The sequence below is a fragment of the Dermochelys coriacea genome, chromosome 7, assembly GCF_009764565.3.
Source record: "Dermochelys coriacea isolate rDerCor1 chromosome 7, rDerCor1.pri.v4, whole genome shotgun sequence".
NCBI lineage: Eukaryota > Metazoa > Chordata > Testudines > Dermochelyidae > Dermochelys > Dermochelys coriacea.
In genome coordinates this window covers 73,255,989-73,283,379 of record NC_050074.1, presented here as the reverse complement: position 1 = coordinate 73,283,379, position 27,391 = coordinate 73,255,989, and the positions used below count along the sequence as shown (strand labels likewise).

The window sequence follows — 27,391 nt, the reverse complement described above, 5'->3', positions numbered from 1 at the left end:
TTTGCCATCAAACACAGCAGTGTTTTAAGCTCCTGCAGGATACAAATGTAAGTCTGGGGATATAAAGTTAATCATGTGTTAGCCAGTAATAGGCAGCCAGTCATTCATTAAAGTAAAAAAGCAAAAGATGCTGCTTACTCAATAGAAAAATGAACATATAAAGTGTAGTTGGAAACATGAAAATTTTACCACCGAATTGGAAACCTTTACTAAATCATTTGCTCTGAGGGATAAAATGTTATTTATATTTTTTATTTTCATGCTTCTCATGGAGAGTAGTTTGAGGGGTGAGACATGAAAATTGAATGACTATAATGTAGGCTTCATTTCTTTCCTTGCTATTCACATTACAAAATTTCTTCATTAGCTCTCATACTAAGGATGTTTCTGATACAAGGCTTGATTCGCTAGCGCCTCAGTGGAAGGGGAAATTTATACCTCCCTGCATTAGCAAGGCCTGCTGTTCCACATGGAAGATTCAGTTAAGGGAGGCTGATGCTGTCCCTCCCCATCTTCCCTCAGGGTGTCCAGGGGGATGGGGATGAGGGAGGGATGCAGCTTTAGTTTACAGCTGGAGCCACACATGAACTTTGCTGGTGAAGACTTCAGAGGGATGTTCAGAATCAGTGCTACCTTTGCAAGACAAGCTAGTCCCCCAATGTTTCCACACCTGTCAGCACTTAGATACCATGGTGATGGGTACTACAGAAAGACATAAGGTAGACACCGAAAATGAGGTGTTAGCTTCTTTCTGTTCCTGCACTCTTCCAACAGGGCAGATGTTCCATCTCACTTCTGTGCACTGTGGCAGGGTTTACCCTGGTAGAAGCCATTTTATGGGCATAATCTAATTTATGGTCCAACAGTGAAAAATTAGTCCATTATGTTAAGAATGTTCCCCTTTTTGTGTAAGAAGTGCAAAAGAATGGGAAATGTAAGCTTAGTGTACTGCTTCCTAGCATTCTGTTGGATCCTCAGGAAAGCTGGAAGGTAGCATATCCTGGGGAGGGCGGGAGGAGCTGCAAATACCCCCTTTATAGATGGGTGCATAGGGGATGATATACACTATAGTACTCTTTCAGACTGGCTTATGTAGGGAATAGAGATACATGGCATATTTAAATACAGTGTATCCAAGCCTCTTTTCAGGGTGGTTAAGCACTGGAATAAATTGCCTAGGGAGGTTTTGGAATCTCCATCACTGGAGATTTTTAAGAGCAAGTTAGACAAATACCTATCAGGGATGGTCTAGATAATACTTAGTCCTGCCACGAGTGCAGGGGACTGGACTAGATGACGTCTCGAGGTCCCTTCAAGTCCTATAATTCTGTGATTCTATTCTGACATGAAACACACACATCCCCACGCTTTTTCCTGTGGCAAATTATATTATTGTCTGCACAGTGTCATACCAGTTACTTTGGCTTTTCCCTGACTCCTCTCACATTGTCAAACCACACCCCCATTTTTGCTTTTTGTGGGTCTTCTCTAGAGAATTGTATCTTGCCAAGTAGGAAGTTTGGGCAACTGTCTGGACTTTAGAGGAAGGTTTTATAGCAGGTGGCTGCTCTGATTCCTTGCCCTTTATGGCAGGGAGCTCATTGGACAATATGGCCCTTAATTTTTAAAATAGCTATTTCTCAATTTTCATGATATCAAGCATGCCACTTCCAAAGCTCTGTAAGGCATGGATCATAGAGTTACAATGTAAATCACTCACTTCAGAAATAATCTTGTATTTAGAGGAATCCTGGACCCAAGGTATGACATGACTGCACACATCACCATCAATGTATGTATCTGCAGCTCTATTAATATTTAATTTAACTGCACACTATGCAAAAGTTATTTTGATGGAAAAAAACTATTAAATGACCACGACTACTTCCAGCTTGCATCAAAAATCAAATTAGAGGTTAACTCAATTGGAGTTGTAGAGTTTCTCATGAACTTTTGTAGTTTGTGCTCTAGGTATGCAAAACTGAATGGTTCTTCCTATACTGTCTGTGCAAGGTCATCAGAGGGATCATAAACATTAGGTATAGTCTAATAATGAAGGTTTGAAATATGAAATAACTAGAGAAGTGTCTGAGCCTTGAGTTCAAATCCAGATTTTCTAATATTCTGAAGTGTTTGGATTCAATGTTTTGGTACCAGCCTAACTCTGGAAAGAATAAAAAAATCTGTACTAAATTAAGTTTTTAATATCAAAATGTATTTTCTCCTTTTCGGTGTAACCTTAAAATGGTCCAGTTCCACAGCTGCAATAATATACTCTAGGGTCAGTTAATTAGCTCCACAACATGAGGCACTCACTATGCACAATTATAGGGGTAACAACACTCAATTGGTCCAGTAATCTTAACTTGCTGACCATCCTTTATTGCTTTATATTGATATATTACTGCCATAATTCTGTGGCTGTGTTGGCTTAGGGGGTCATGGATAGACCAGTAAACATATTGGTTTGAATAATAATAATATGCAGTGTTAAAGACAAAGTGAACTGAAATGTTCTTGATTCACATGTTTTTGATCTACTGTAATTTGTTTATTTCTTAGGCAAATGGTTTTTTTCAAAAACAATGTTTTTGGTTTTTGTTGTTGGTTGTTTTGGAGTAGAAACTGCAACATGAGGTAGGCTAGGGGGGCAAACCCAGCATGTGCTGTTTTATAATGCGCCCTTTTCTGCATTGCAGTAGCCTTCCTGTTAAAGATCCTCACATAGACAGTGCCTCTCCAGTGTATCAGGCTGTACTTAAAACTCAGAACAAGTCTGAGGATGAGCTTGATGACTGGACTCGCCGTTCTGCCAATCTGCAGTCCAAGTCTTTCCGCATCCTCGCCCAGATGACGGGAACGGAGTACAGTAAGTCAAACAATGAAGCCCCAAATTTGTTTTAAGATTAATTTTATTTTTCTTTCCTCTTTTATACACTAGCTGTTGAGTCTCAAAGATGACTCCCTTCCTTCAGTAAACCTCCCCAATGTGGGCTAAACTCACAAAGCTCTGAATCTAGTTCAAAGGGGATTAGCAAACCTAAATGCTAACTATCACATTGTTTCCTATAAAGCAAATATTTGATCAGCCATGAGTACTATTCTTATTTTATTGTGGTGAGTGCTAATAATAGTCATTAACTAAACAAGATCCTAGAATGTCTTGGGCTAGTGTAGGTTCCCTGCCCCCCAACAATCTAATGCAGGGGTTCTCAAATTTCATTGCACCACGATCCCCTTCTGACAACAAAAATTACTACATGACCCCAGGAGGGGGACCAAAGCCTCAGCCACACACACCCCCCGCCGAGTCCAGCTGTCCTAGGGGGTGGGGGGGCAAAGTCCAAGCCCCCTGGCAGGGGGTTCCAAAGCCAAATCCCAAGGGCTTCAGCTCCAGGCAAGGGGCCTGTAGTCTCTGCCCCGCAACCCCGGGCTAAAGCCCTCAGGCTTCCACTTCGGCCCGAGGCGGTGGGGCTTGGGCTTCAGCCCTGGATCTCAGCAAGTATAACACCAGCCCCAGCAATCTCATTAAAATGGGGTCCTGACCTACAGTTTGAGAACTGCTGATCTAATGTAATTGGTATAATCAAGTAGGAATTCTTACTTCTTAGGGGGCTAGGTTTACAAAACTGCTAATTTGTTTGAAAGGCAGTGATCATCTTAGCATCTGTTGTAATATACTTTTACACAATGGGCACACTGAAATCAGAAAATGGAACCTCATTTGCACCGTACCTATGATTTTTTAGCAGCCAAGTCCACAGATGACACAGGAGGTTGAGGTTCCGTGTTTGTTGCCCATGCAATTCTTTTTTGTGACCATCGGACACCAACTTCACATGTTATTCCTAATTTAGATAGCAGGGAGTTTGGGATATTTCATGACTAGTCTCATTCCATCATTCGGAGACAGGCACAATTTACCCAGTGTTTCCCCCGCATGACCTCTACATGTGAAGCTGCCACTTTTCCAGGCTCTTCCCAAGGAGCAGAAAGCCCGCTCTGGGTCCTTGTGCATAACCAAGACAAACTATGAATCAGCTGCTGGTAGGTGGCTGAGAAAGTAGTACAACTGCAAACTCTTACCACTGCCCCACTTTCTATAAATTTCACTGAAGCCAGAATTGCTCCTGCTCACTTTATATCTCTGTGTGACCTAATGGTGGAAAGCTGCCATGCTTATCTCCTTAGATGTTGTTTTCTTTTATGCTTTTCTGGTAACTTGGGGTTGGATTGTGGGCCTCGTCTAGTAGGTTTTTTTACGGAATCATTTTCTCTTCTGCAGTGCAAGACCCGGATGAAGAAGCCCTGAGGAGATCAAGGTAGGCAACTAGCAGCAGGCATTATGGCCTTCTTCTTACTGATAACCACTACCTAATGCTCTAAAATGGCATTAATATGAAAATACAGAACTAGGTTTTTTTCTTAAATATTCTAACACATTTACTCAACAGTCACTAAAATGAAAATGCTGTTGGCTTAGAAATCTGCAAGAAGTGCTCGATTGAAAGGGTAACAATGTGACAGTCAGGTGTAATACAGTATAAAATCCTGGAACGAGTACTCAATCTTGCAAGCTCTTTGCACATGGAATTCCCATTGACTTCAGTGGGAGTGCTGTTTGTGCTGGGCTCATAGGATCAGGCCCTATGTGACTGCATTCAATTCTGTAACTAGATGAAAATCTATGATATTGTGGTACTGTTGAAATTTAATGTGCAATTTATTTGGATGATCCTGTGATTGGCACTTGATTCAGCTGACATGATATAGTAATGTAGTTGTTTCCAATTACAGACATGGAATAATCACCTGAATATATTTTATGTGAAACAGAAAAAAAAATATTTTTTTTAGATGATACACAGTATGAGGATACAGGACTGCTTTTGCTACTGGAGAAAAGTACATATCCATTTTCAAATGTTCTGCCAGTAAGGATTTTACATATTCCTAGGCTCATAAACTGTAAGGCTATTACAAACAGTTATGATCATCTGGTCTGACTTCTGCATAACACAAGCCATAGATTCTACCCAGAGATTTCTGCATCTAGTTCAGCAACTTGTGAATGAACTAGAGTGTATGGGGTTCTATTTACATATTCCACATCCGTATCTTGCCAAAAATGTTTTAAACAGATTGTTTGGTTTGTGATCTGTCTGGTATTTTGCCCACCCAGTGTTTAACTTGTGTTATTACAAAATGGTTTATATGCAAGGTTTTGGACTTTTGATTCTTCTGCACCTAATGTAGGGTTACAAATGATGAGTTGATGAGTAAAACATGAACGTTTTTACTTACAATATGAAAATTATAAGTAAATCCAAGGGATATATTTTCAACTAGATGTATTTCTTATCCAGGTTCCACAACAGTTCATTGAAAGTTGCATAGCTAGATACCTCCATATCAGTTTGAGACTGTGCCACCCTTGCACTAAATTCTGTCTTCAAATGTGCAAACACAATTCCTGTTAATTTCATTATAAGTATCGATTCAGCAAGTGTGTATTGAAGTCCTGTTAACTTCAGTGGAACTTAAAACAAATCCTGCAGTATCCAAACAAACACTATGTACAGGAAGGACCTTCACTAGAACTAAATTGTGTCTGCTGATGCAGGGGCCTGGCTCCCATACATCTGTTTGTGGGCAGAATTTAGCCCTTCATGAGCTTTAGCTGTGGTCCATAAATAGAAGATGCATATAGAAAGGCCTGGGTGTTGGAAAAAAAACACTTGGAATTGGATAGATTTTAAAAGAATAATTGGTTAATAACACATAGGTGTTCGTACTGTAAATTGCACACATTATTTAATGTAATTTAAAGTACATGATATTATCCTTTGTGTATTTTATGTTGTCAGCATTGTGCACTTCTGATGTATCATTTTCCATTATCTTTTTTTTAATAAGGAAATGTTAATGATACTGAATATGAGTCACTGGGGTATGTTATACAAAGACTTTTAAAGGTGCGCTTGTCCTTCTAACCAATGCTGAAGGGAATGTAATTTGGACAGTTACGCACACATTCTTCCTATCCCCACCCCCCACCCCCATGCTTCCCTCTGCTTCTATATGCAGAGAAAAACCTGTGTCCATAGATCTAGTTTTGGAAGGCATGGAAGGAGGGAGTGACATATCTACAGCATTCTCCCCTCTTCTTCTGCCCTTTTACCCAATACAGCAGAAACCCCTCCACAGAGTCCTAGTTCCAAAATGTCAGAAAGTATAAACGGGTGCGCATTATGCTAAGCTCCACCCCCAGGCTCCCAGCAGCATAAATTACTGTAGACAGAGCCTGCAAAATTGTACATTGTTACTCTTTCATGGTTTGAAATCCACAGTGGGGGTTTCTGGGGCAGCCAAAGGAGGGGATCTCCTGGAAGTACAAATCCTGCAGGAGTCCTTGCAGTTCTTTAGAGATCCATTGGTTTGAGCTCTATATCAGACTGTCAGATGCCATCCCTTATGGAAAAGTTTCATGTACACACAAGTTAAACTGTCAGAATTCTCATGTAATGGAGAATTTTGGTCCAAAGTCATGCCTGCCAAGAGTGTTCTCTTCTCTCTTGTGCTTTTCCTCTGTTCTCTGTGTATCAACTTTGTTCAGTGTGAACAATAATAAGGGTTGACTCAAACTTAGTGACAGCTCCATGTCTACTTTTTTCTTTTAGACATTTTCAAAGAAGGAAAACACAAGTAACTTTCCTATATGGGGGACCTCTTTTTTTAATGCAAGTGTTCATCCCTAGACTTGCTGCCTATTGTCATACATACTGGCATGTACTTTGAACAGAGCCCATAATGTGCAGCAATTTTCTGATGGCAAAATGCCTGTTTCACTTCATATTAATAAGTGTGTTTTATGGCTCTTTTGTTCAAGTTATACTGGCAGCCACACAGGCACATGTGGCAGTGGATGAAAGGCACTTTTTGAGGTACTTTTGATGTAAGATTACCATTTGTTATGAAACCTTTCCTTTGCATTGAGATTGTTATGAAAGTTTTGTTGAAAATTTGATAAGTAATTTGTCTATCGCCAGTAAAACAGACATCTCTTGAACTAATACCCTTCCGTACATGCAGATGGAGGGATATATCTTCAAAACATTGAGGGATTTCTTAAACTTCATGATTCCTATTAAATCTAGTTGAAGCTACACAGCTACCACCCTGCACATTGCTTTGAAAAAATACCTCTCAAAGTTGCAGCATCACAGCAAGGGGTATTCTGAATCATTTTATTTTTATAAGCATAAAGTGGCATTTGAGAAATCATACATCAACAGAGTCCCCTAGAAGTGTTATTTGTATCATATTATGCTGTTAGAAACTGAAAAATTAAAAAATTTAAAGTACTTGTCACCATTTACAGTACTCTGTTGTTGGTTTGTTTGTTTGTTTGTTTGTTTTTTGTGCTTTGTAAAGCTTGGAGAGTGAAACTACCCTGGTCTGTTTATTTTCTGTTTCTCTAATCAGTTTCACTCTCTGGCTCTCCTGCATTAATACAGTGGTTTTGTGTTTGCATATCAGCCATTCAGGAGAAATGAACTTGTCTGCTTTGAAACAAACATATGCACAAATCAAGTGAACATTTTAATTTCCATTAGGGTTTGTAAAGTTCTCTTCTCTGCTCCTCCACCCCCCTTTGTTTATATTTTTAATTTAAAAAACCTGGGGCCTAAACCAGAGGACAGTATCCAGAAAAGGTCCAATCCTGAAAGAAGTAGAACACCACCTGTGAGGTGCTGAGTGCCCTTCTGTCCTATTGAAGTTGATGGGAGTTGAGAATGCTTAGATATTGGAAGGAGATGATCAGCACCCTACAGATTCTGCCTCTGTGTTGTTCTGATTTTAACTCAAATGCCTGGAGATACTTATTTAAATACCAACATTTGCAGGATTTCAGGTTCTCATTGCCTAATCTCTAACAAAAGCAAAAAAGCTATGAGGAAACATCGCTCAAATTTGTAGCTTATGGTCCTTATGAGAAAAGATATAGGCTGACCTAGATATTACGGGATAGGAAATGTTTGCAATGATTTTGTCTTGTACAATGTTGACTTTCACTTCCTGCTCAGCTGGGAAAAAAGCTGAGAGTCTGCTGGCAGGAAAACAGTAGAATTATGCTGAGAATTTCTAGCAAAAGCAGCCCTGTCAAATAAAACCAAAACGAAGGAATACAAATTTGTGTTACATTACAGCTCAAAATTACAAATCTAAAAAGCTTTCCAAAATTTCTCTGGAAAAGGATCACCCAGCCTAGTTTGCCTTTATTTTCGGAGGTAACATAAATCCAAATAAATTGCCATTGCCCTAGTTATAAAGCAGGGGAGTGGTGGCTACATTCCCTAACCCCTTTCTTTCTTCCTTCTTTCTCTCTCTGTCTTTTTTTCTTTCTCTCTCTCTTTCTCCATGACACAGGGAAAGGTTTGAAACGGAACGTAACAGCCCACGCTTTGCCAAATTGCGCAACTGGCATCACGGCCTATCGGCGCAAATCCTTAATGTTAAAAGTTAAAAACCCATGTGTAACAAATGTGCAAGATATAAAATTACACTAAAAACTTAACTGCTTTACTGAGTTAGAACCTAGGGGTATCATATATATACAGTAAAGACATAAGATAGGGGGTTTTCTCTGAGTGCCTGCCTTTGTTTTCTGTTGCTAGCCCAATATTTCACCACACCAAAAAAAAAAACCCACCCAGCCAAAAAAATCAGACCTACAAATGATCTTCATTGTAAAGGGGATTTTTTTTTTTGCCTTCTGATCAACTATAACTTTAAAGTATTGATGGGGAAAGATGTAGCTATTGTAATTTATTTAAATACAGAGAGAAACAGGACAGAAATGATAGTCAGATTTTCTTGGGGGTTGAGGGGAGATACACTTTTCCATGAAGTGTTACTGCTGTAAGAAAGTCAAACTGGAGCTAGATAATTGGGAAGAAAAACATACTAAGCCGAGCCGAAAGATTCTAAATACATAGTCCTTTTAATTTATTTCAATATTTAAAAAATGTTTCAGATAAGACCCTAGATGTGATAAGTTTATTTTTCTTGGTTGTGCTATATTATTAAGAGTCACTGCTGGCAACATTGCTTATAGTTTTCCCTTTGAAACCAGAATTTGTCTTGGGGAGAAAGAGGTAGAATGTGGCAGCTGTTAGACTGTGAAGAAAAGGGGACTATGTGACACTTTGTTAGAGATGGTTTAGAAGTAAAAAGAATATATGAGACAATTCATGTACTGAGTTTTTCAAAGCATGTTGTAAGTTTCAGGCAAAGTGCTGCTCATTCTGTATTGTTCTTGTTTTGATCCCTCACTTTTTTCTGTATATAGCAGCATGCTTTATCTGAAATAAAAGGATTTTAAAAACTAAAGTAATGATGTGCCTGTTTTACACAAGTACTTTACTCTGGAAAATAAAATAAATCTTGGAAGTATATGAGAAGGAGAGGAAATTTTCTTTCCACAATAGAGAACATTGTCAATAAGATTTTCTCAATTAAACATAATTCTTACAGGTCTCAAAATGATCTGAATTAGAAGGCTCGGTGTAGCCTATAAAAGGACAAGAATAGAACTGAACACACAAATTCTGAATAACATAAGAAAACAAGATATTTTTTGTGGATTTTGGAGAGGGAATTATAATAATCGCACAAATTCCTTTGGTAATCTACATTCTCTGAGGTGTTGCTAATATTGACTTAGTAGATACCTGCTGTGTTGACATGTGGGTCATTGCTGGGGGTTAGAATGAGGTAGCTTTGTTTCAACAAGTATATTGCAAACATTGCAACAATAATTTTATTTTAAAATATATAATCTGAAATCAGGCAGGTCTAACAGAGAGGTCTATAAATAAATACCCTTATTCTCTGCTTATAGGATATCAAGAAAGCTCCCATTGCTCTTTCATATATAGTTAATGCTCTCGTGGTCATATAAAAAGAATGTAGTCTAAATTAAAGTGTGTTCATGGTTTCCGTGGAGATAACTGATGTTACTGTAACAATTCACAGGGATTGAAGTAAGGACCATCAGCACTAAAGCACAGGTCTCTCTACCACTTGAACTAAAGATTTTCTCTGTTGGGGCATTATTCAAAGCCTACTGGAGTTTATCCATTGACATCTGTGAGCTTTGGAGCAGGCCTTTTAGCTGGTAGCAATAGTTGTGGATCAAACACTAAGTCAGTGAGTTACATTAAAATTCTTCTTGTACTTTTTGGTAGTTCCCAGCCTTCCAGTTCTAATATCTGACTCTTCATGACAGGGCTGAATTCACTAAAACTTCTACCCGTCTTCTGTGCTGTAGAAGCACATGTAATGCTACCTCACTTGGAGAGGTTTGCATGAGCTTCTATAGCATGGAATAGTGTTTCAAAAATCTAGCTGTTTTAAAATTCCTTAGGAAGAGTGTTTAGAGAGTGTGGGCAGTGGTTGCTTTTGAAAATGCCATAACTATTTTTTTAATAATCACCATGGCAATCCAATTACAAATTAAGCCATATTATAAATATTTATTAATAATATTAACTTATGGAAATGCCAAGGGCCAGATTCTGATCTCATTCACATCTGTGTAAATCCAGAGTAACTCCACGACTGTTAATGCAGTTATTCTGGATTTTCCCAGGGTGTCATTGAGAGCAGAATCTGGTTCAAATATGTGAAAGTCTATTTCACATAGAAGATTTATAGAGAGTTTAAAATATCAATATATAATTTAGTGTATTCATTTTTTAAAAAGTGATAAATATTTCAAAGCTAAAATATTTTGTTTCTAGTTTAAGATTGAAGTAAATCACTTCTGAATTATTAATACCAGAGTGTAAATGTTAATAGGAATTTTATGCACTTACTATCAAAATACTGTAATGTATTTAGTTTTATTAGTACTGGCGGGTGCCACTAATAATGACAGAAATAATCCCCAGAATTTAAGTGCTTTCTATCTAAACATAATTCTCAGTCTTTGTAGGTTTTTGAATAATCAGAAAAATGAGACGTATAATGTATCATAAAAGTAATTGAAAGAAGGGATTGGTCTCCCCTAGTTCTTCTTAAATGCACATCCGAACTGCTTAATTACCAGAGCCAGATTCAGGGGAGGCAACACATGCAACCAGCTAGTGGGTCGGGGAGAGAAGGGGCACTAGAAATAGTTGTCCTCCTCTCCCCTGGAAAACATGCAGAAAACATAAACTAAATAATCTCTAAATTTATCAGCATTCAATTCTTTAATTGTTTTATAGAGCTCATGTAAAATTTTGTAAAAAAATTTAACTCTTCTAAGGTTTGAAATGCAATCCTAGAAATCAGAGATGATAAAGACCTATTACTGAAGATAATCCATCCCCCATTACTAATGCAAAATTATTTCATATAGCACATATTCTAATGTTTTGTTCAGTCCCATTTTAACAGACTCAAATGATGGATCATATTCATGAAACTATTTGAAAACCAAATACAATTATTTCTGTTTTTTTTCTTTTACCAATTCATTTTAAAAGGAAAATTCCTTAAAAAAACCCCTGCACTTCAATTAATATTTAGATTGTGTCACAAACCATCAAAAGCCAGAAAAGTCAAGCTAAAGCAGTTTTATGTCATTAACAGATCTTCTACTTTTTCCTTGTGACTGGGAATTAGCTTTCCACTGTGAAGTGGAGAAGTTAGGCCAGGAGTTGTCGTCTTACTCAGTCCCACTGCTCGAGAAAGTAATGGACAGAGAACTGATGAGAATTTGCAGGGGCCATCAGAAAGCGACTAGCCTTGTGATTAAAGCCAGCTCTAGCCTGGATGGGCTCCGTCACTAATTTATACAGATTTTCTTAGTTTATAATACCTTGCTACTGCTTTGCCAGAGCTGTCCTCTAATCTTTTTCAACCATAATACCATATTCAAGAGCCTTTTGTTTTGTCCTAAAATAGCAAGTTAAGGAAAGAGAGTATGGAGACGTATAACATTAGAGTTCATTTTTCAGCACCCTGTGAGAAGGTCTAACTCTTGGGAGTGACATTTGTTGTTGGCAGGTGTATCTGTCTGTCTTTTGGGTATAATCTGAAACCTGATTGTTTTGTTCAGTGGAGGAATGTTGGTGACAGTGCAGCAGGCTAGCTTCAAAGGGTTGTTTTGTAAAGAGCCCCCAACCCAAATAAGAAGACAAAATGTAGCATGTGGGCAATGATACCATCCCAGCAATCTTGCCCAAAAAATGCCCAATGTTTATAACATTTAATGAAGATACAGCCAAGGTGGTGCTACTAAGAAATCAAAACCAAAAGGCCTTCCAGGTAAATCTGCTTGTCTGGTTATGACACAGGGAAATGCTCATTTTCTGCTGTGTTCTAAGCCTGTTTGATCCCAACTAATCTGTTTCCTAAATACCCTTGTTTTGCCCTTCAGTACCCTTCAAATTCTCTCTCTCTCTCTTACCCTCTTCCAGTGACTAGACTTGCAGCAGGAATACTGACTGCATGCAGTGCATGCTGGTACGTGGCAAGTGTGTGTTTGTGAGAAACCACGCTTAAGAACCTGACCTCTCATGCTTCCTGCATGAATGGATGGCAAGAGAGGAGATGCTCTGGGGCTACTTTCCTTACTTGCCCCTTCTCATACCCTGCCTATGTGGGAAGGATTTTAAGCTTTTGCTATATAGTGAATCAGTGAAGAGGTTACTTTCTCGAAAACATGGTTTCTCATGCATTGTGTGTGAGACAAGTTGAGATTGTATTTGTTCAGTAAGAAGGGATGGGTATGGAGGGACCATTTTAGCACTGCTGGAAATTCAAATGCTTCTATATTAGAACTGCTTCTGATCATGCAAAGATAGCAGATGTGAGACATTATAGTATACTCAAACTTGGGTTCCTACAAGAGAGTGATTAGATTTTGAAGCTTCTTTGATACAGTCTCTTCTGCCAGTCTCATTGACTGGGACCTGTCACTGTGGTTTGAGCAACTACCTGGGTGTCTTGCACACAATTTTGCTTGTAAATGTGAAAAGCTAGAATTTGATGTGTTAACAACCAGTACTAACTCTATGAATATATTGAATACCTGGCTGTGGTGCCCTCATTGGTCAGGCACTCGGGACCTCCCCTTCTCAATGTTCTATCACAATCTCCAGCCCCATACTTGAAAATGAATATACCCAAACCCCACTCTCAGTTGTAAGAACCTGTGTCCCGTTTAAGCTGGTAAGAGCCTTCTGACACACTCAAATCAAGACAAACACTTTGATCCCCTTTCCTCATTTGCTAAAATCTCCAATTGTTAGTACCTCTAACCCTGCCCAATTGCCAAATCTTCCCATCCATAAATATGCTATGTAGACTACTGAAATCCTTTGGTGGACCCATGTCTTACTTCACAGATGGTCTCACAAAAACAAAGCCAGGTGTGTAACTAACTCCATCATGCAGGGCCCCTAAGTAGAATTGGGAAATGATGAGAATTTCATTGGTTTTATCTTGTGCCACCCCCTGCCCCCCTCCCTTGACACACAAAAGAGTTTCAATGACCTAAGGACAGTGAATAACCTTGACTGTTTCTGGTTAATGTGGAAACCTGGTTGATGTCAGAGAAGGAAACTTGACCAAAGCTGGTGGCAAAGTGGCGCCACAGACTGTTAGTCTGGTAGTTTTGTGGGAACAATGAATTTATGGCCACTTATTTCCATGCCACCCCTTCTGGAGAGATGGCCTGATCCAGGACAGTGATGATGATTATTTGTAATCTGTCTAATTAATATTCATTTAAAATGAGGAATCCATACAAGGTTAACAAAAAGAGTGAACCCATCCTCAAAACAGTCTGTAGAGGGGAGCACATGTAAGCCAACAAACCTAGTCATAGCTCTAGGTCCACCATTACCGTCTGTGGATTGAACTGCATTGGAAAAGAAAAGACTGTTCTTCATCTGTCTTTGTCTTCTACATTCTCCTGTTTATCACTGACCCATCCTGCATGGACTGTAATTTTAGTTTAATTTTTATTTGTCTCAAGTGCAAGTTGCCTGTATGTGTCCTTTCACTGATGTTGGTAGCTAACCAAGATCTCACTGTAGCAATACTGCATTTCTCTATGGATTGTCTGAATCCTTGTGTTGCCCTCAGTATGGTAAGGGAGAATTAGTTCTTGAATGTACTAAATGTTACATCAAGCATGTCTAATCCAGAGGTTTTCAAACTGTGCTCTGTGGAGATTCAGTGGTTCACAGAGCATTGGTTAGTAGTGCATGGAGAGCTGGCTGATCATATAGTACTGGCTCCTCTTCATTACTCCCAGCTGCTGAATTGCATTAAAGACAGCTAAAAATTTACTAAATATTTTCCAATTGCTGTAGTTGCTACAGGAATATCATGCAATTATAGATGGAAGGGAGGAAAAGTAAGAGAATTCACAAGACAATCTCTATATTAACTGTGATCTGTGTTATGAAAGAATTTGAAACCCCCTGTTCTAATCCATACCATACAATTTTTGACTTAGAAATTGGGGAAATTGAAAATTATCTGAGACAGAGCATGAAATTTAGGGCAGTAGTGAGCTGAGAGGGTAGAAAGTACTTTAGAACTTTTTTATTCATGCCCATTTATTTTTAAAGAATTATCACTCATCATTAAGACTTATTGAACTGATTCTTTTCCCTCTTACACTGGTGTAAATCAGGAGTCAATGGAGTCATGGTGGTGAGAAGGGAATTAGGTACAATTATGCGGTCTCTAGATTTGAACATTTGCTCTCATTTATCTGCAGCTGTCACAGATATAAAACTAAGGTCCTGATCCTGCAATTGGATCAACAGTAGCAGATCTCTGTGGCTTACCCAAGGCTAGAAGTAACCCACAAGCAGGTCCAGTTGTAGAATTGGGACCTTATACTTCTTCTATATCAGATGGGTGAATAAAGAGGAGATTCACTATCTGAAGTGAATTTATTTGCTTCTCTGAAATGCATTCTGGGCATATTTCAAACTCCTCCTCTTATTCATTCAACTGTTTACTAAAGTAACCTGATAAAATATACTGAATTAGTGCTCAAAACCTACCTGATAGCAAATGCATTCAAATATAAGTTAGGACACACATACTTGCATGCAGAATATGTATACATAAATCTTGTAAAGGAATTTAAGGCTGTATCTTACACTTATTATGCAATCACATACAACAATTCTAGACCTGTTACATGGCTGTTTCCTAACACTACAGCATATTTATGAATGGCACCAAAAACACACACAACAGTTGCTGTTATTTATTTCAGTACTGATTGTTGAGCAAATACAGAATTGATTGCTATGTTCTTCACCTAATGTATAGTAATTTTTTCCTCTTCTGTGTTGGCTCAGTCTGTGCTAACCAGGATGCCTTCTAAGAGAGCAATATTTCCCTAAGGTAGACTTGCAAGCAGACTTACTGGCAGGATAAACTGCAGTCAGTTTTAGAGTAGGTTGCTCCACTTTCTTAACTGCAGTGGCTGAGAAAGAGACACTGGCTTTCCTCCTCTCCCCCTTTTCTGATCACTAAAGTCATACACTAAACCAGCATGTTAATCACTGTAACTTTCAGCCTTTTGTCCTCTCCTGTTAACTGTTTTTTCCTTCATGTTTTGTGCAGTCTTTGTTGTCAAATGAATTATTACAGTTACAATAATACAACTTCAAGAAATATAGGGATAAACATTCACACTTCTTTGTAGTTTTGTGCTCATGGTGTCATGGAACAATCCCTACTCAGACATAGAAACAACCACATTAGATCAGAATACAGGTCCAGTCTAGTCCAGTATCCTGTCCCTGATCTTGCCCAGTCCCAGATACTTTGGAGGAAAGCACAAGAAACCTTGTGGTAGGCAATGATGAAATAACTTGCCCACAGGGAAAGTTTCTTTCTAACCTCCATTAAATATTCACAGACAATTCTTCTTGTATTGTTACTTCTGACAAGGAAATCTAACTTGAAGACAAATATATTTATGATAAAATAAGAAAACAGTAAAAGATAAATAAATTATATAAAGGAAAAACATCGGAAATTTATTAAGGACCAGATTTTCAGCAAACATCTAGCATATTTTGTTTTTCCATTTATTGACATGGGATTTATGTATGTAATGCCCATAAACATCCCAGGTATCAATGGGAAGACAGAACCTTTAATTGCTAGAAATGTAGAAGCTGGTAATCTATAAATTGTACTTGTTTTATCTTCAAACCAGGGACCTCAGCCTGTGCTCTGGCAGGTAGAACAGAAGACTATTTAATGGTCATAGAGCAGAATACTGATAAAGGGCTAGCTGTAGCCCTCTCAGCTTCTGGCACCTTTCTCATATTCTGTATTTAGGGTCCAGTCTCACAAGTGTTGCTGAGTATCCTCAATCCCCACTGACTTCAAAGATGGGGGACATTTTAAGATACTAGAGTGGGATTCAGAACAGCTTGATTCAGTTCCTAGCCTTGCCACAGACTTTCTGTGTGGCAACAAGCAAATTACTCAGGGCCTAATTTTCAGAGGTGCTGAGCATCAACATGTCCAGTTGGAGTGTATGGGAGATTCAGGTACTCAGCATCTGTGAAAATTGGGTCCTTAATCTCTTTCCACTTCAATTCTTCCTCTGTTATACAGCAGTAATACTTCCCTACTGCACAAGAATGCTGTGAGGATAAATTCAGTAATGTTTATGTAGCACTCAGATATTACATTGATAGCACCCTAAAAGTACCTACAGAGAGAAAACATGAGAGCCTCCTAGAAGCCTTCCGCACCTTGCATAATCAGGCCTTTACTACTATGTATAAGGTGCCCTATCTCTGAAAAATAATGTTTTAAAGAAGCAATGTCTTCACTCAAGTTGCTTATACTACTTTAGATTATTACAAATGAAAGACTTCTAAAAAAAATCCTAATTCACTTTTCACCATTTACTGTATTGGGCTTTTGCACTTCTTTCAACTTGAACTATGTGGACTAATCAGTTTCCCTTTCACTGATAGTGTCTCACACTCCAGCACAGAGTTCCAGTTGTAAACACTCCAGGGGAAAGTTTAAATCCAAACTTTGTTTGTATTTAAAAGAACTGTTCACTGGATTTTTTTTTTAAAAAAAATCTGTAATAAGCCCATTGAATTCAGTGGAAGCCAAGGGCTTGTCTAGAATTACAAGGCTGCAGCGGCACTGTTGTAGCACTTCAGTGAAGATGCTACCCACACTAATGGGAGGGCTTCTCCTGCCAACGCAGGTAATCACCTTCTCTGAGAGGCAGTAGCTTGAAGCCCTCATGTCAACATAGTGCTGTCTAAACCAGGAGTTAAGTCAGTATATTTGCGTCATTCAGGGGCATAGGTGACACGTACGGGAGAATTTGGGGGGGGTCAAGTGCCCCCCCAGATTTCTGCTTGGCCTGATGGGGGAGAGGGAGAGGGGCTCTGTTCTTCTCCTGCTGTCCCTGCCCCCCGGCATGCTCGGCCCCTGCCCATGGCAGCTGGGGCTAGGCAGGGAGCGGAAGGGGTGGGACCAGCCACTTCCTATGCCGCTGCTCTGGATTGCTGCTCTGTGCATCATGGCAGCTGCCTGAGAGAAAGCCCAGCTGGGGAGGTGGCGAAGAACCACCCCCCGCCTATGCCCAGCTGTCAGACACCAGGGCCGAGCGAGCCAGAGCACTCACTCCCCTAGCATGTTTCCGGCTTGCTCAGCCCCTGTCCCCAGCAGCCAAGCCCGAGTAGGGGACCGTTCATCGCCCCCGCCACCTCCTCAGCCGGGCTCTCTCTCTCTCAGGCAGCTGTTGCTCTGCACAGAGCAGTGAGCTGTATGACAAGTGGCTCCCTTCACCTCCTGCAAGTAACTTTTGGGACGGGGAAAGCACGGTGGCCCCAGGTTGGGCGCAGGCTGAGGAGGGGTCACACATATGGGGAGGCATGAGTGGTCTATGCTAAGGGGTATAGATTTTCCACATCCCGGAGTGAAGTACTTATACCAACATAAGTTACTAGTGTAGATCAAGCCTCATCATACAGTTCAAAGTGCAGGAAGGCAAAATTAGAGGAACTTCTCTAATACATCAGCACAGATGGGTTCTGAGTTAGGGAGCTGAGCCCAGAAAAAAGATAGCAAAGCAGGAATGAGAACTGCAAAATAGCTCTGACCCACAATTTTTTTCTTTATTCCAAAATTTATTTCTTTTATTTTTTAATCTGTCCTTTTTGTATCTGCATGATTTTAGAGGAACAGTAAGGAATTCGATAGGTTTCAGAGTAGCAGCCGTGTTAGTCTGTATCCGCAAAAAGAAAAGGAGTACTGTTAGTCTCTAAGGTGCCACAAGTGCTCCTTTTCTTAGTAAGGAATTAGTTTTGTTAATTCTGGAGAAAGTCTAGGAGTCTCTTTTTAGGAGTGAGTGGAAAATGTTATAGCTCTGAGTTCTCTTGTGCTTAACTTGAGTGCTGGTTTAACAATGTTTTACATTTGGTTTCTAAGTGAAAACAACAGTACGGTATGTTGTTCAGATTCTCTAAAATCCTTATGAAAGCTCTCTAAACTTCAGAGCCATTTGGCATTCAACAGAAAGTAACAAGTGTGTTTTTTTAAATGTGTATGGCAAATGTGTATTGCATTTTGTTACCTAATTTATTAAAATTCTTAAGCTTGATAGTTCAGTAGGTGGTTTTTAAAAGTCTTAATTCCATTCGCTCAGTTTGTCTGCATGATCATTTCATGCATTGTATTATCAAACATCCCCTAATTTCAACTTTATACTGCACTGTGTAACTGAGACTAACAGTAGAATGGACAAATATATGTTCTCTGATGCACATATAAAGCTCCTACTGAAATCTGTGGGATTTGCCACCATTTTGTTACTGGGGACATTATACAAGGCCCTACAATCTAAAGCTGGTTCACCTGTGTGGGGGACAACAGGGACTGAAGAAAGCCCAGGTTTGAATCTCTCCCTGATACCCCAAAACTACTCTCCACGTCTATAATCATATTTGTGTAATCGGCCTGTATAATCACAATACAAAAATAGTTCAAGTCTCATTGGGTCAAATTCTTCCATGATGTAGTTCCACTGACTTTACTGAGCTTGCAGTAGGGATGAATTTGACCCATTAAATATAATAAGTACAGTGGTTTTAGAAAGCAAATTAAGTTCAGCATTCCCATAGTGGAAAGGCTTAAGGTTTGGTCCGTTTCATCTTCAAAACCCTCTGTCAATACTCTGTACCAATAGCTAAGTCCAAATTCCAGTTCAGCTGATTCAACTACAGGAGTTGTTCTCACTCACAGAGAGGAGAATGATCCCTGATGAAAATGTGCTTTGTGCATTTGAGTTTCTCTTTTCCCTTTTCTCTCTGCTCTGAATGAGTTTTTTTTCCCCCTGCTTTGTTCTGTGGAATTGTGTTTATTATAATTGTTCCATACCTCTCTCTCCTTTAACATCAGAATGCCCCTGCCACCATTATTAAGCAGTGCCCTACACTTGCACAGTTAGTGAAAGATTTCGGGTGAAGTGCTGACCCCAGTGAAGTCATTGGGAGTTTTGCCATTGGCTTCAGTTCAGCCAGGATTTCGCTCACCTCTGCTGTAGCAGGAGAGGGTGAATGAGGTTAACCATAACTGCAGTGGCCTAATGCTACTAGAAGACTTATCCCAATTGCTTGTCTTTTGGTCTGGACTGTTTATTTTTTTCATAACCCATTTTGCTTTACTGGAAATAAACCATGCTTCAGATTTTTCAGTCAATGAGTTTGTTTTTTAATATTCTTGCATGACTTTGGTTCTTGGTATATTATTTTAACACTTCTTTTCTTTCCACAGACTAAATCTCTAACATATCCCACACTTTTTTCAGCCTGGCTACTTGATATATTACATTCCAGTGAACTCACAACTTAGTCATCTGTAGAGCTAGTGTTTGGTTTGTCATCACTCTAGAGAGGTGAACTGATCCAGCTTCACATTTCTTGGGGATTCAGTTTAAGCCAGTATCTTCCATTCTGAGCAGTATGACATCCTCATTAAAGGCAGACAAACTTGTTCTGCTTAATTTCTGACATAGTGGGTTTTGAACATTTCCCTTGGACTCGTACACTTTTGGGTTTGCCTTTCACTTAGGAAATATGGTGAGAAGAAGGAAAAGGAGAGACAACACAAATACAATGAGCCAGACCCACAGCTGTAAATTAGAGTAGTTCATATGACTTCAGTGGCACTCCACTGAGTTGCACCTGTTAAGGGTCTAGTTTAGTATATTTATATGTAACATACATGCACAGCAGTGACTAATACTAGCCCACCTTATAAAGAGAAGGGAATGGCTCTTCTATCCCTACTATGCTACCCACCTTCCCTTAAGCAAAATAAAAAACAGAACCAACAACAAACACACACAATACCACTTTCAAGAGGGGAAACCTTCACTAGCACACTTCCCCCTCAGAAAATGAAAAATCAGCAGCTGCTATCAGGGATTTCTGTTGTCCTAAGGGATGCAGTCAGAGCTGGCTCACTGTGGCTATAAGACGCATCTTACTTTATCTTTCTACGTAGAACCTTTGAAAGCAAACAGCTTCTTAATTTGTATTGTATTATTAAATAACATGTATCCAGATTAGGAACAATCAAACAGTATATAATCAAGGGTAGTAAGTATAATATACAGAAATACTCTGTGAAACTTTTTAAATACTATAAGCAAAGTAGAAAAATTACTTGGCCTAACAAATTAGTACATTTAAAATTTACATTGCATCTTTTTTTATTCTTAGGTGTCAGAATAAGCATCCCTATTTGAGATAGCATTTAAGCATATACTTAGGTCTCAATTAAATCTGTGTAAATAGTAGGCATGGATGTAAGCCTATTCTTAAGTGTTTTCCTGAATCAGGTCCTAAAAGATTTTAATTAGTTGAAAAATTATGTTTCAGAATTATAAGATGGAGTATTAAAGTCTTAAGGCCCCAGCCCTTCTAACAGTTATACACATATTAACTGTACTCATATAAATAGTCTCATTGACTGTGCTGAAACTAGTCTGAAGCTTATAGTTAAGCACATGTATAAGTGTTTGCAGGACCAAGGCCTAATTCTGTACCATTGAAATCTGTGGGCGTCTTGCCATTGACTTCAATGGGAATCCTTCATTTGACTTAAATTGATGTTAGACTGGGGCCTTAGTGTCTTGTCCTTCAGCTCCTGTGTGATTCACATTAAAGTAAATGGGAGTCTTATATATATTACAAGTTCAAAATGGCGCCTCATAAAGGCACTTGCCAGCTCACTCCTCCAAGTGGCTTTCTTTGCCTCCGTCTGTCTCTTTCCCTAGCATGAGGACCATGGAGGGGAAAGCAGGGCTGGAGATGCCCCAGGTGCCTTCCCTTCCTTCGTTGCTCCCCAAAATGAACTTGATACTTTTGGGGGAAGAAGGAGAGTAAATGCTTGGTAGGGAGGGGAGAAGAGGAATCTGACAAGGGTCTCTGTTGCATGTAGCCTCACTATGTTGCTCAGCTACAGTTGAGCTCCACGCTGCGGAGGCACAATCCTAGGCTTTGTCTCTTAGGGCCTATCTCGGCAGGATGAATTGCCTCTTACACATTTTTAAGTGAGTCCAGACATGTAATGCAGCCCATCTCATAGGCGTCCCTGTAAGCCGTTAAAAAACAACAGCTTCACATTGAGCACATACTGGTAGTGCACATCTTCTCTAAGACTGGTTACCACTTCAGAACATTAGATAAACAGGGACAAACCAACTCTGACTGTGATTGTCTTCACAAACTGGAGTTGGCACATGAGTATGTTCTACTGGGATACTAAAGGGTTATTTTTTAAACAGGGCCATAATTGAAGCCAAAGCTTCCCCCAAATACACAGAGCGGTTGATTTGTACTGTGTCGCTGAGCCTCCATTTTACTTTAACAATGAAATAGAGTTGCCTACAGTTAACAAAGAGAAAGCTTGTAAAAAAAATCAAACATCTGGGTTCCAGCACATTTTCTATCTAATTCTTAAAAAGAAAAAAAAAATTATTCTAGGGTATTTCTCACAACAACAATAGTCATAAACATCTAGAACATAACTCTAAAAGGCTTTTGATAACCAAACATCTGTCCTCACCCTGCTTTCTTTTGCTGATATTCTTCCTTCTTCCCCCACCACTGATACTTGCACTTGCTTTATTCACACTGTATCCCCTCCTTTCACAGTGGCAAGGAAAATGTTGCTGCAGCAGCTGAAAACAGGTAACGTTTGCTGTGTATTCTTTTTCCGTCAGAGTTTCCACAGAAAGTTTTTACCTAAAAATACATCCGATGTATTCACTCTTTGAACAGATGCATTATAGTGGTATTTCAGCTGAGATGATTTGCTAGAGATGTTCATTTTAATGCAGATATTTGAAAGATTCCTGGCCAGGTGGCAGACTATATTGGAATTGTGCAAAATATACCACATTACCTTTAATTCTACAAAACAGAAAAATAAGCAGCATTTGATCAATGTTTTTGAAGTTCAATATTATAGTTGTTCAGCAGAGGCAAACAGTCCAGAAGTTCAAGGACCATTTCCATTTTTAACCAGATTCCGATGTTGTGGTCTGAGCTGCTCCACAGTTTTTTAAATCTAAATTAGTTGAATTTCTGGGCATTTTAAAAGCAATTCTAAATCTGATTCTTGAGTTGTATTGATCATGGATTAAAAAGATACTAATCTATACTATATATAATATTTTCTTGCATTTATATAGTGCTTTTCCTCTCAAAAGATTCCAATGGACTTACAAAATTCATAATCTATCTATGTGTATATCTATATTATATACATTTATGTAGCTGTCGTTAAAAATAATTTCAGCACCAAACACTGAAATGCTGCTATTTCTAGGATGAAGCACTGCCATTATTTATCAGAGCATAGCAACTCTTCATAAGTTCAGAGCATAGAAATAAAGATTTAAGACAGTGCTTTCCTCTGATATCTTAATTACTCCACACAGAACAAGGATTTATGTCTGCTTTTAAAATAACCCATATTTGAACAAGTATTACAGAGAATTAAAATCAGAGTAAGTGCAAGGATCACCACTAACAACATGACTAACCGTGACTGGCATTCCCAGTAAGGAAAAAAAATTCAACAGTTTACTGAGTCATACCAATAAGATGGAACAGAGGGGGGAGGAGTTGATATATGAAATAATTAGCAACCACATCTACAGGGAATGAAGGGTAGTATCTAACATTATTGCTTGTATAGGACTGACCACAAGATTATACTGTTGCTTCATTGAAACTTAACTGCAAATCTCTCTTTGTTGGACTATCTTGAACAATTTCAGACATCTGTCTGGTTTAGGTGTCACACTATATCTACTGAGTCACTTATGGTTGGTTGTGTTGTAACATGTCTTCACCTCCAGTGTCTCATTTCTGCTAGGTCTTGTTTTGATACTATGATGTCAATAATGTGGTCTCCAGTTTTAGCTGAAGGATAAAGAAGACTGTAATGAACCTGTAGATCTCTATCCTGGTTCTCAGAACAACTCCTGACCATAGTCTTTAATACGGCATTGAAGATTGGTATGATTTCACATGTGACTCTGCAGTGATATCAAAGGGGACTTAAGGGATAAAATAAGAGGACATTGAACATTTGCTGATGTAAATCTCTTCCCAAATAAGGTGTCAGTCAGAAAATTGAAGCCTTCTTCATCAAACCAAGAGCTAATCTGGCTTTTTTTAATGCTGAGGTTCAGCAGTTTTTCACCTTTTTCCTTAAGGCCTTTCCCAGTGCATTGAAATTCTAAGTCCTACATCGGAGGGGTAGACATGAATGTTCTGAAATGATGTCCCATTTGTTAGATTACATGGTAAGCGTTTGGATCTCAGAAAACTAAGTGGAACAAATAAAACACTTCTCACTTAAAAGCACTGACTACTTTTTTGGCTGGAACTCTTCTTCACTCTCTAAGACCTAATATTCGTTTAAGCAACTGGTCATGTGGTTAAAAATATATCTCATGCACATATACCCTTCTAATCTTTGTTACCCAGCCCTACAGGTTCTCATCATGTGGCACAGTATGTGACCTCAAGTGTTTGGCATCCTCCTAAATCACGCACCAAGGATGCCAACATTGACAAAGCTAAGCCAGTGGCCTCCAAGGGTTCCGTGAGGTTTGGAACGGGTTCAAGTCAAAGGGAAGCCAGTTACATCAGGACTGGCCAGAAAGCCCCTCTTACTTCATCCAATAATCAAAGGTACACTGCAACATGTAACTCCATAACTGACCTGGCTTGTGGCTTTGGTATGGTTTTGTAATAACATTCTCTAACTCTTTCATATGAAAAATCCCATTGCCTAAAAGGCAAATATCTAAGTACTATTAAATTTCACCAGCTTTTAGTTCATATGCTTCCTGTTGTAGTGACTTTCTTAATGGCTTCCTCTACCACCAGGCAGTCACATAGGAACCATCTCCACAGAAACAGCAACCCATTCTATTGAATGGATGCTCAGCTGGCATTTGAATAGAGCTCTTCTTTCTACTAATGCAAGTCCAAAACACATCCATGTTGTGTTCTACTATAAATGCAATCTCCAGCAATTCCATCATGAATATATACTACAATAGAAGAGATTAGTTCTTTGAATGCACATTTTGATTTATCTTCCCTACTACTGCTTTAATAACCTGCTCTTTAGTTACTATTGCAAGACTCTTAGACTTGGAATTTCATAGGGCTAGGACTCTTCTCAGGTAAAGGAGTGTAATCTGTACTTATTTTTAGGTGTGTGTTTGTGTGTGTATTTTAAATGTGGTTGTTAATCATTATCATCTGCTTAACCTCTGCTGAAATGTGTTCCTTCTCATGAGTGAACATCAAAATGGTAACAGAATATACGTACATGCGTGTATATTCATCCACATAACTTTACCATGCTGAACATTTCATTTTATAGTTTATTAAGGATATTGAGCTATTTAAGAACTTACATTTCCTTTGATTATCCCCTTAAAATATAAAATACTGTAAAGACTGTTGGAATGGGGTGGTTGGTTAAAAGTGAACTGGAGAAGAACCAGGAAGGAAATAACAGTAAATCACTTTAAGGTACTTAATCATAAAATTATTATTCATGCTCTGATATATGGTAGCTGTTTCATTTTATAAACTGTGGCTTCATTCCTAGTCAATCATCAGACACCTGAAGAACTGCTAGGAACCTCCTGGCTCTGCCACTGATTCTCATGGTGGTCTTTGGTTACTCTGAATTCTGCCCCAAGTTACACCCATTCAGTGGGTTGAACATATTAACTGAGGGCAGAATTCCCTTTGGATTTGTTTCCCTATTTCTAAAAAGAGTTCTAAGAATTAATGTTTATAAAGAGCTTTCAAGCTGCAGACATTGTATACGTGCTAAGTATTATTATTTCTACCCAAAAAAGAGAGAGAGACTTGCTAAATCGCCACATATTTCTACAGCTTGCTCTTCTATGTGTATGGAATGTTCCTCCTGCAGATACAAAAGGTGAAATCCTGGCTGTGGTGAAGTCAATGGCAAACCACCCATTGCCTTTAGTAGGGACAGTATTTCCAGTCTAAGGTTTTGTAGGGGTTAATGCAAAAACTGATTGTTCAACATAACTACAAGCATTCATAAAACAGGGAACAACCCATTTCTGCTGTCATTACACTGTGGTAAATCTGGAGTGATTCCAGTAAAAATAGTGAAGTTACTCTGGATTCTACTGGTAAAAGTAAACAAAGTATTAGGTCCAAAGTACAGAAGTTAAAGGTAGCAAGATCACATTGCTGACTTAACTATTTATATATGCTTTGTGTAACTATTTTCTTATTCTCTGGAATAATGAATGTATATCCTAGTGATCTGTAGTTGCAGGAGAGGGATTCAGGCCTATATGACTTTTAGATTTCTAGTGCCTAAGTAAAGAAACCTTAAAAACATGTAATATTATTGTTTGATGTCCTTATAATGTATTTTAATGTGCTTGCATTCAGTTTTATTATATCTACTATAACATGCCCATCCGCCTCAAACCTGCCTGCACACAGGTACATGTCCACATAAGTTCTTAGTGTTCCTTTGTTTGATTAATTATTGGGTATGTGTTTCAGCTCACATTTAAAAGATTCACTACAAAAATTGAATAACCATACCATAGGCTTATTACCCATGGAGTAAAACCCTGACCCCAGTGAAGCCTGTGGCAAAATTCCCATTGACTATAGTGGGAACAGGATTTCACCCATAGTTTTTGTCTTCTTCATTTGTGTTTCCTCTTAAGAAAAAACATACAGTAAATCTCATTTTGTTTGAGGCATGGTTTCAGTCTATGCAAATTTGCCAAACCTAAGATATTAGAGTAAAATTTAGAGTATCTCCACTTTGGTGTAATATCCATTCCAAAAAGAGGAAATGCAGCTACCACACTGCTTGCAGAGACAGTCAAATACATGGTGTTTTCTTTTATCTGTAAACATGGTATTGCATTCATAACTTGGAAGCCAGGGCATTGTACAGCTACAGTGTTATATGCTTTAAATAATACATAATGTATTAGGAAAGTGGCTGAGGCAAATGAATCCACAGCATGTTAAAATATGGCATCAAGAACAATGAGGATTAGATCTGAGTTTTGCATAAGTGTACGAAGGTTGGAAAATTTCTGTGGAAAAATTTGAAAACCTAAATTGTCAATGTGGTGGATATTTTCACTAGCTTATTAATTCTGTAGCTAATGGTAGATACAACATATAAAGAGAAAGAGATGGGGACTGTTTCTTTTTCCTATTTCTTTCTTTTGAATTCTGTTTCCTTTTCAAATGGGATAGTTCCAAATGACTCAGGTGTGTTTATTTCATTTACTGGCAGCTGGCTAGTAAATTCATATTTGCCTTCCGTTTTTTACATGTATCATTAAAACATTTCAGCCTAGGACTTGGAGAGTTCCTCCTCAATGTAGCATGTGCTATTCATGCTGGGCTATGGTCTAATCAACAGGCGATGGCCTGGGACTCAGGAGACTTAGGTTCAATTCCCAGATGAGCCACAAACTTCTTGTGTAGCCTTGTACAAATCAGTTAATCTACACTGTGCTTCAATTTCCCATCTGTAAAATAGGATAACACTTCCTCACCTCACAGAGTTGTTGTGAGGATAAAATCCATTAACAACTGAGAGGTGTTCAGGTATCATTGTGCTGAGGGACATAGAAGTGCCTAAATAAAGTGTTACAATCAATATTTTGTACTCAAAAAGGTTAAATACGGTTTTGGTTTCAAGCCTATTTTGTCATCAGATAAGGGCAGATAGGTTGCTCTGGTCTGCTCCTGCTCCACTT

At 38.8% G+C, this 27,391-nt stretch overlaps 1 protein-coding gene across 2 annotated transcripts in view; it reads left to right on the top strand.

Moving 5' to 3' along the window:
- Nucleotides 1-27,391, top strand: part of LDB3 (LIM domain binding 3) — a 200,262-nt gene that overhangs the window by 123,030 nt on the left and 49,841 nt on the right. For both annotated transcript variants that reach the window (XM_043518915.1, XM_043518916.1), the window contains 2 exons: nucleotides 2,700-2,869; nucleotides 4,286-4,322. In XM_043518915.1, coding sequence (XP_043374850.1) covers nucleotides 2,700-2,869; nucleotides 4,286-4,322 — 207 coding nt within the window. The remainder of the gene's footprint in view (nucleotides 1-2,699; nucleotides 2,870-4,285; nucleotides 4,323-27,391) is intronic.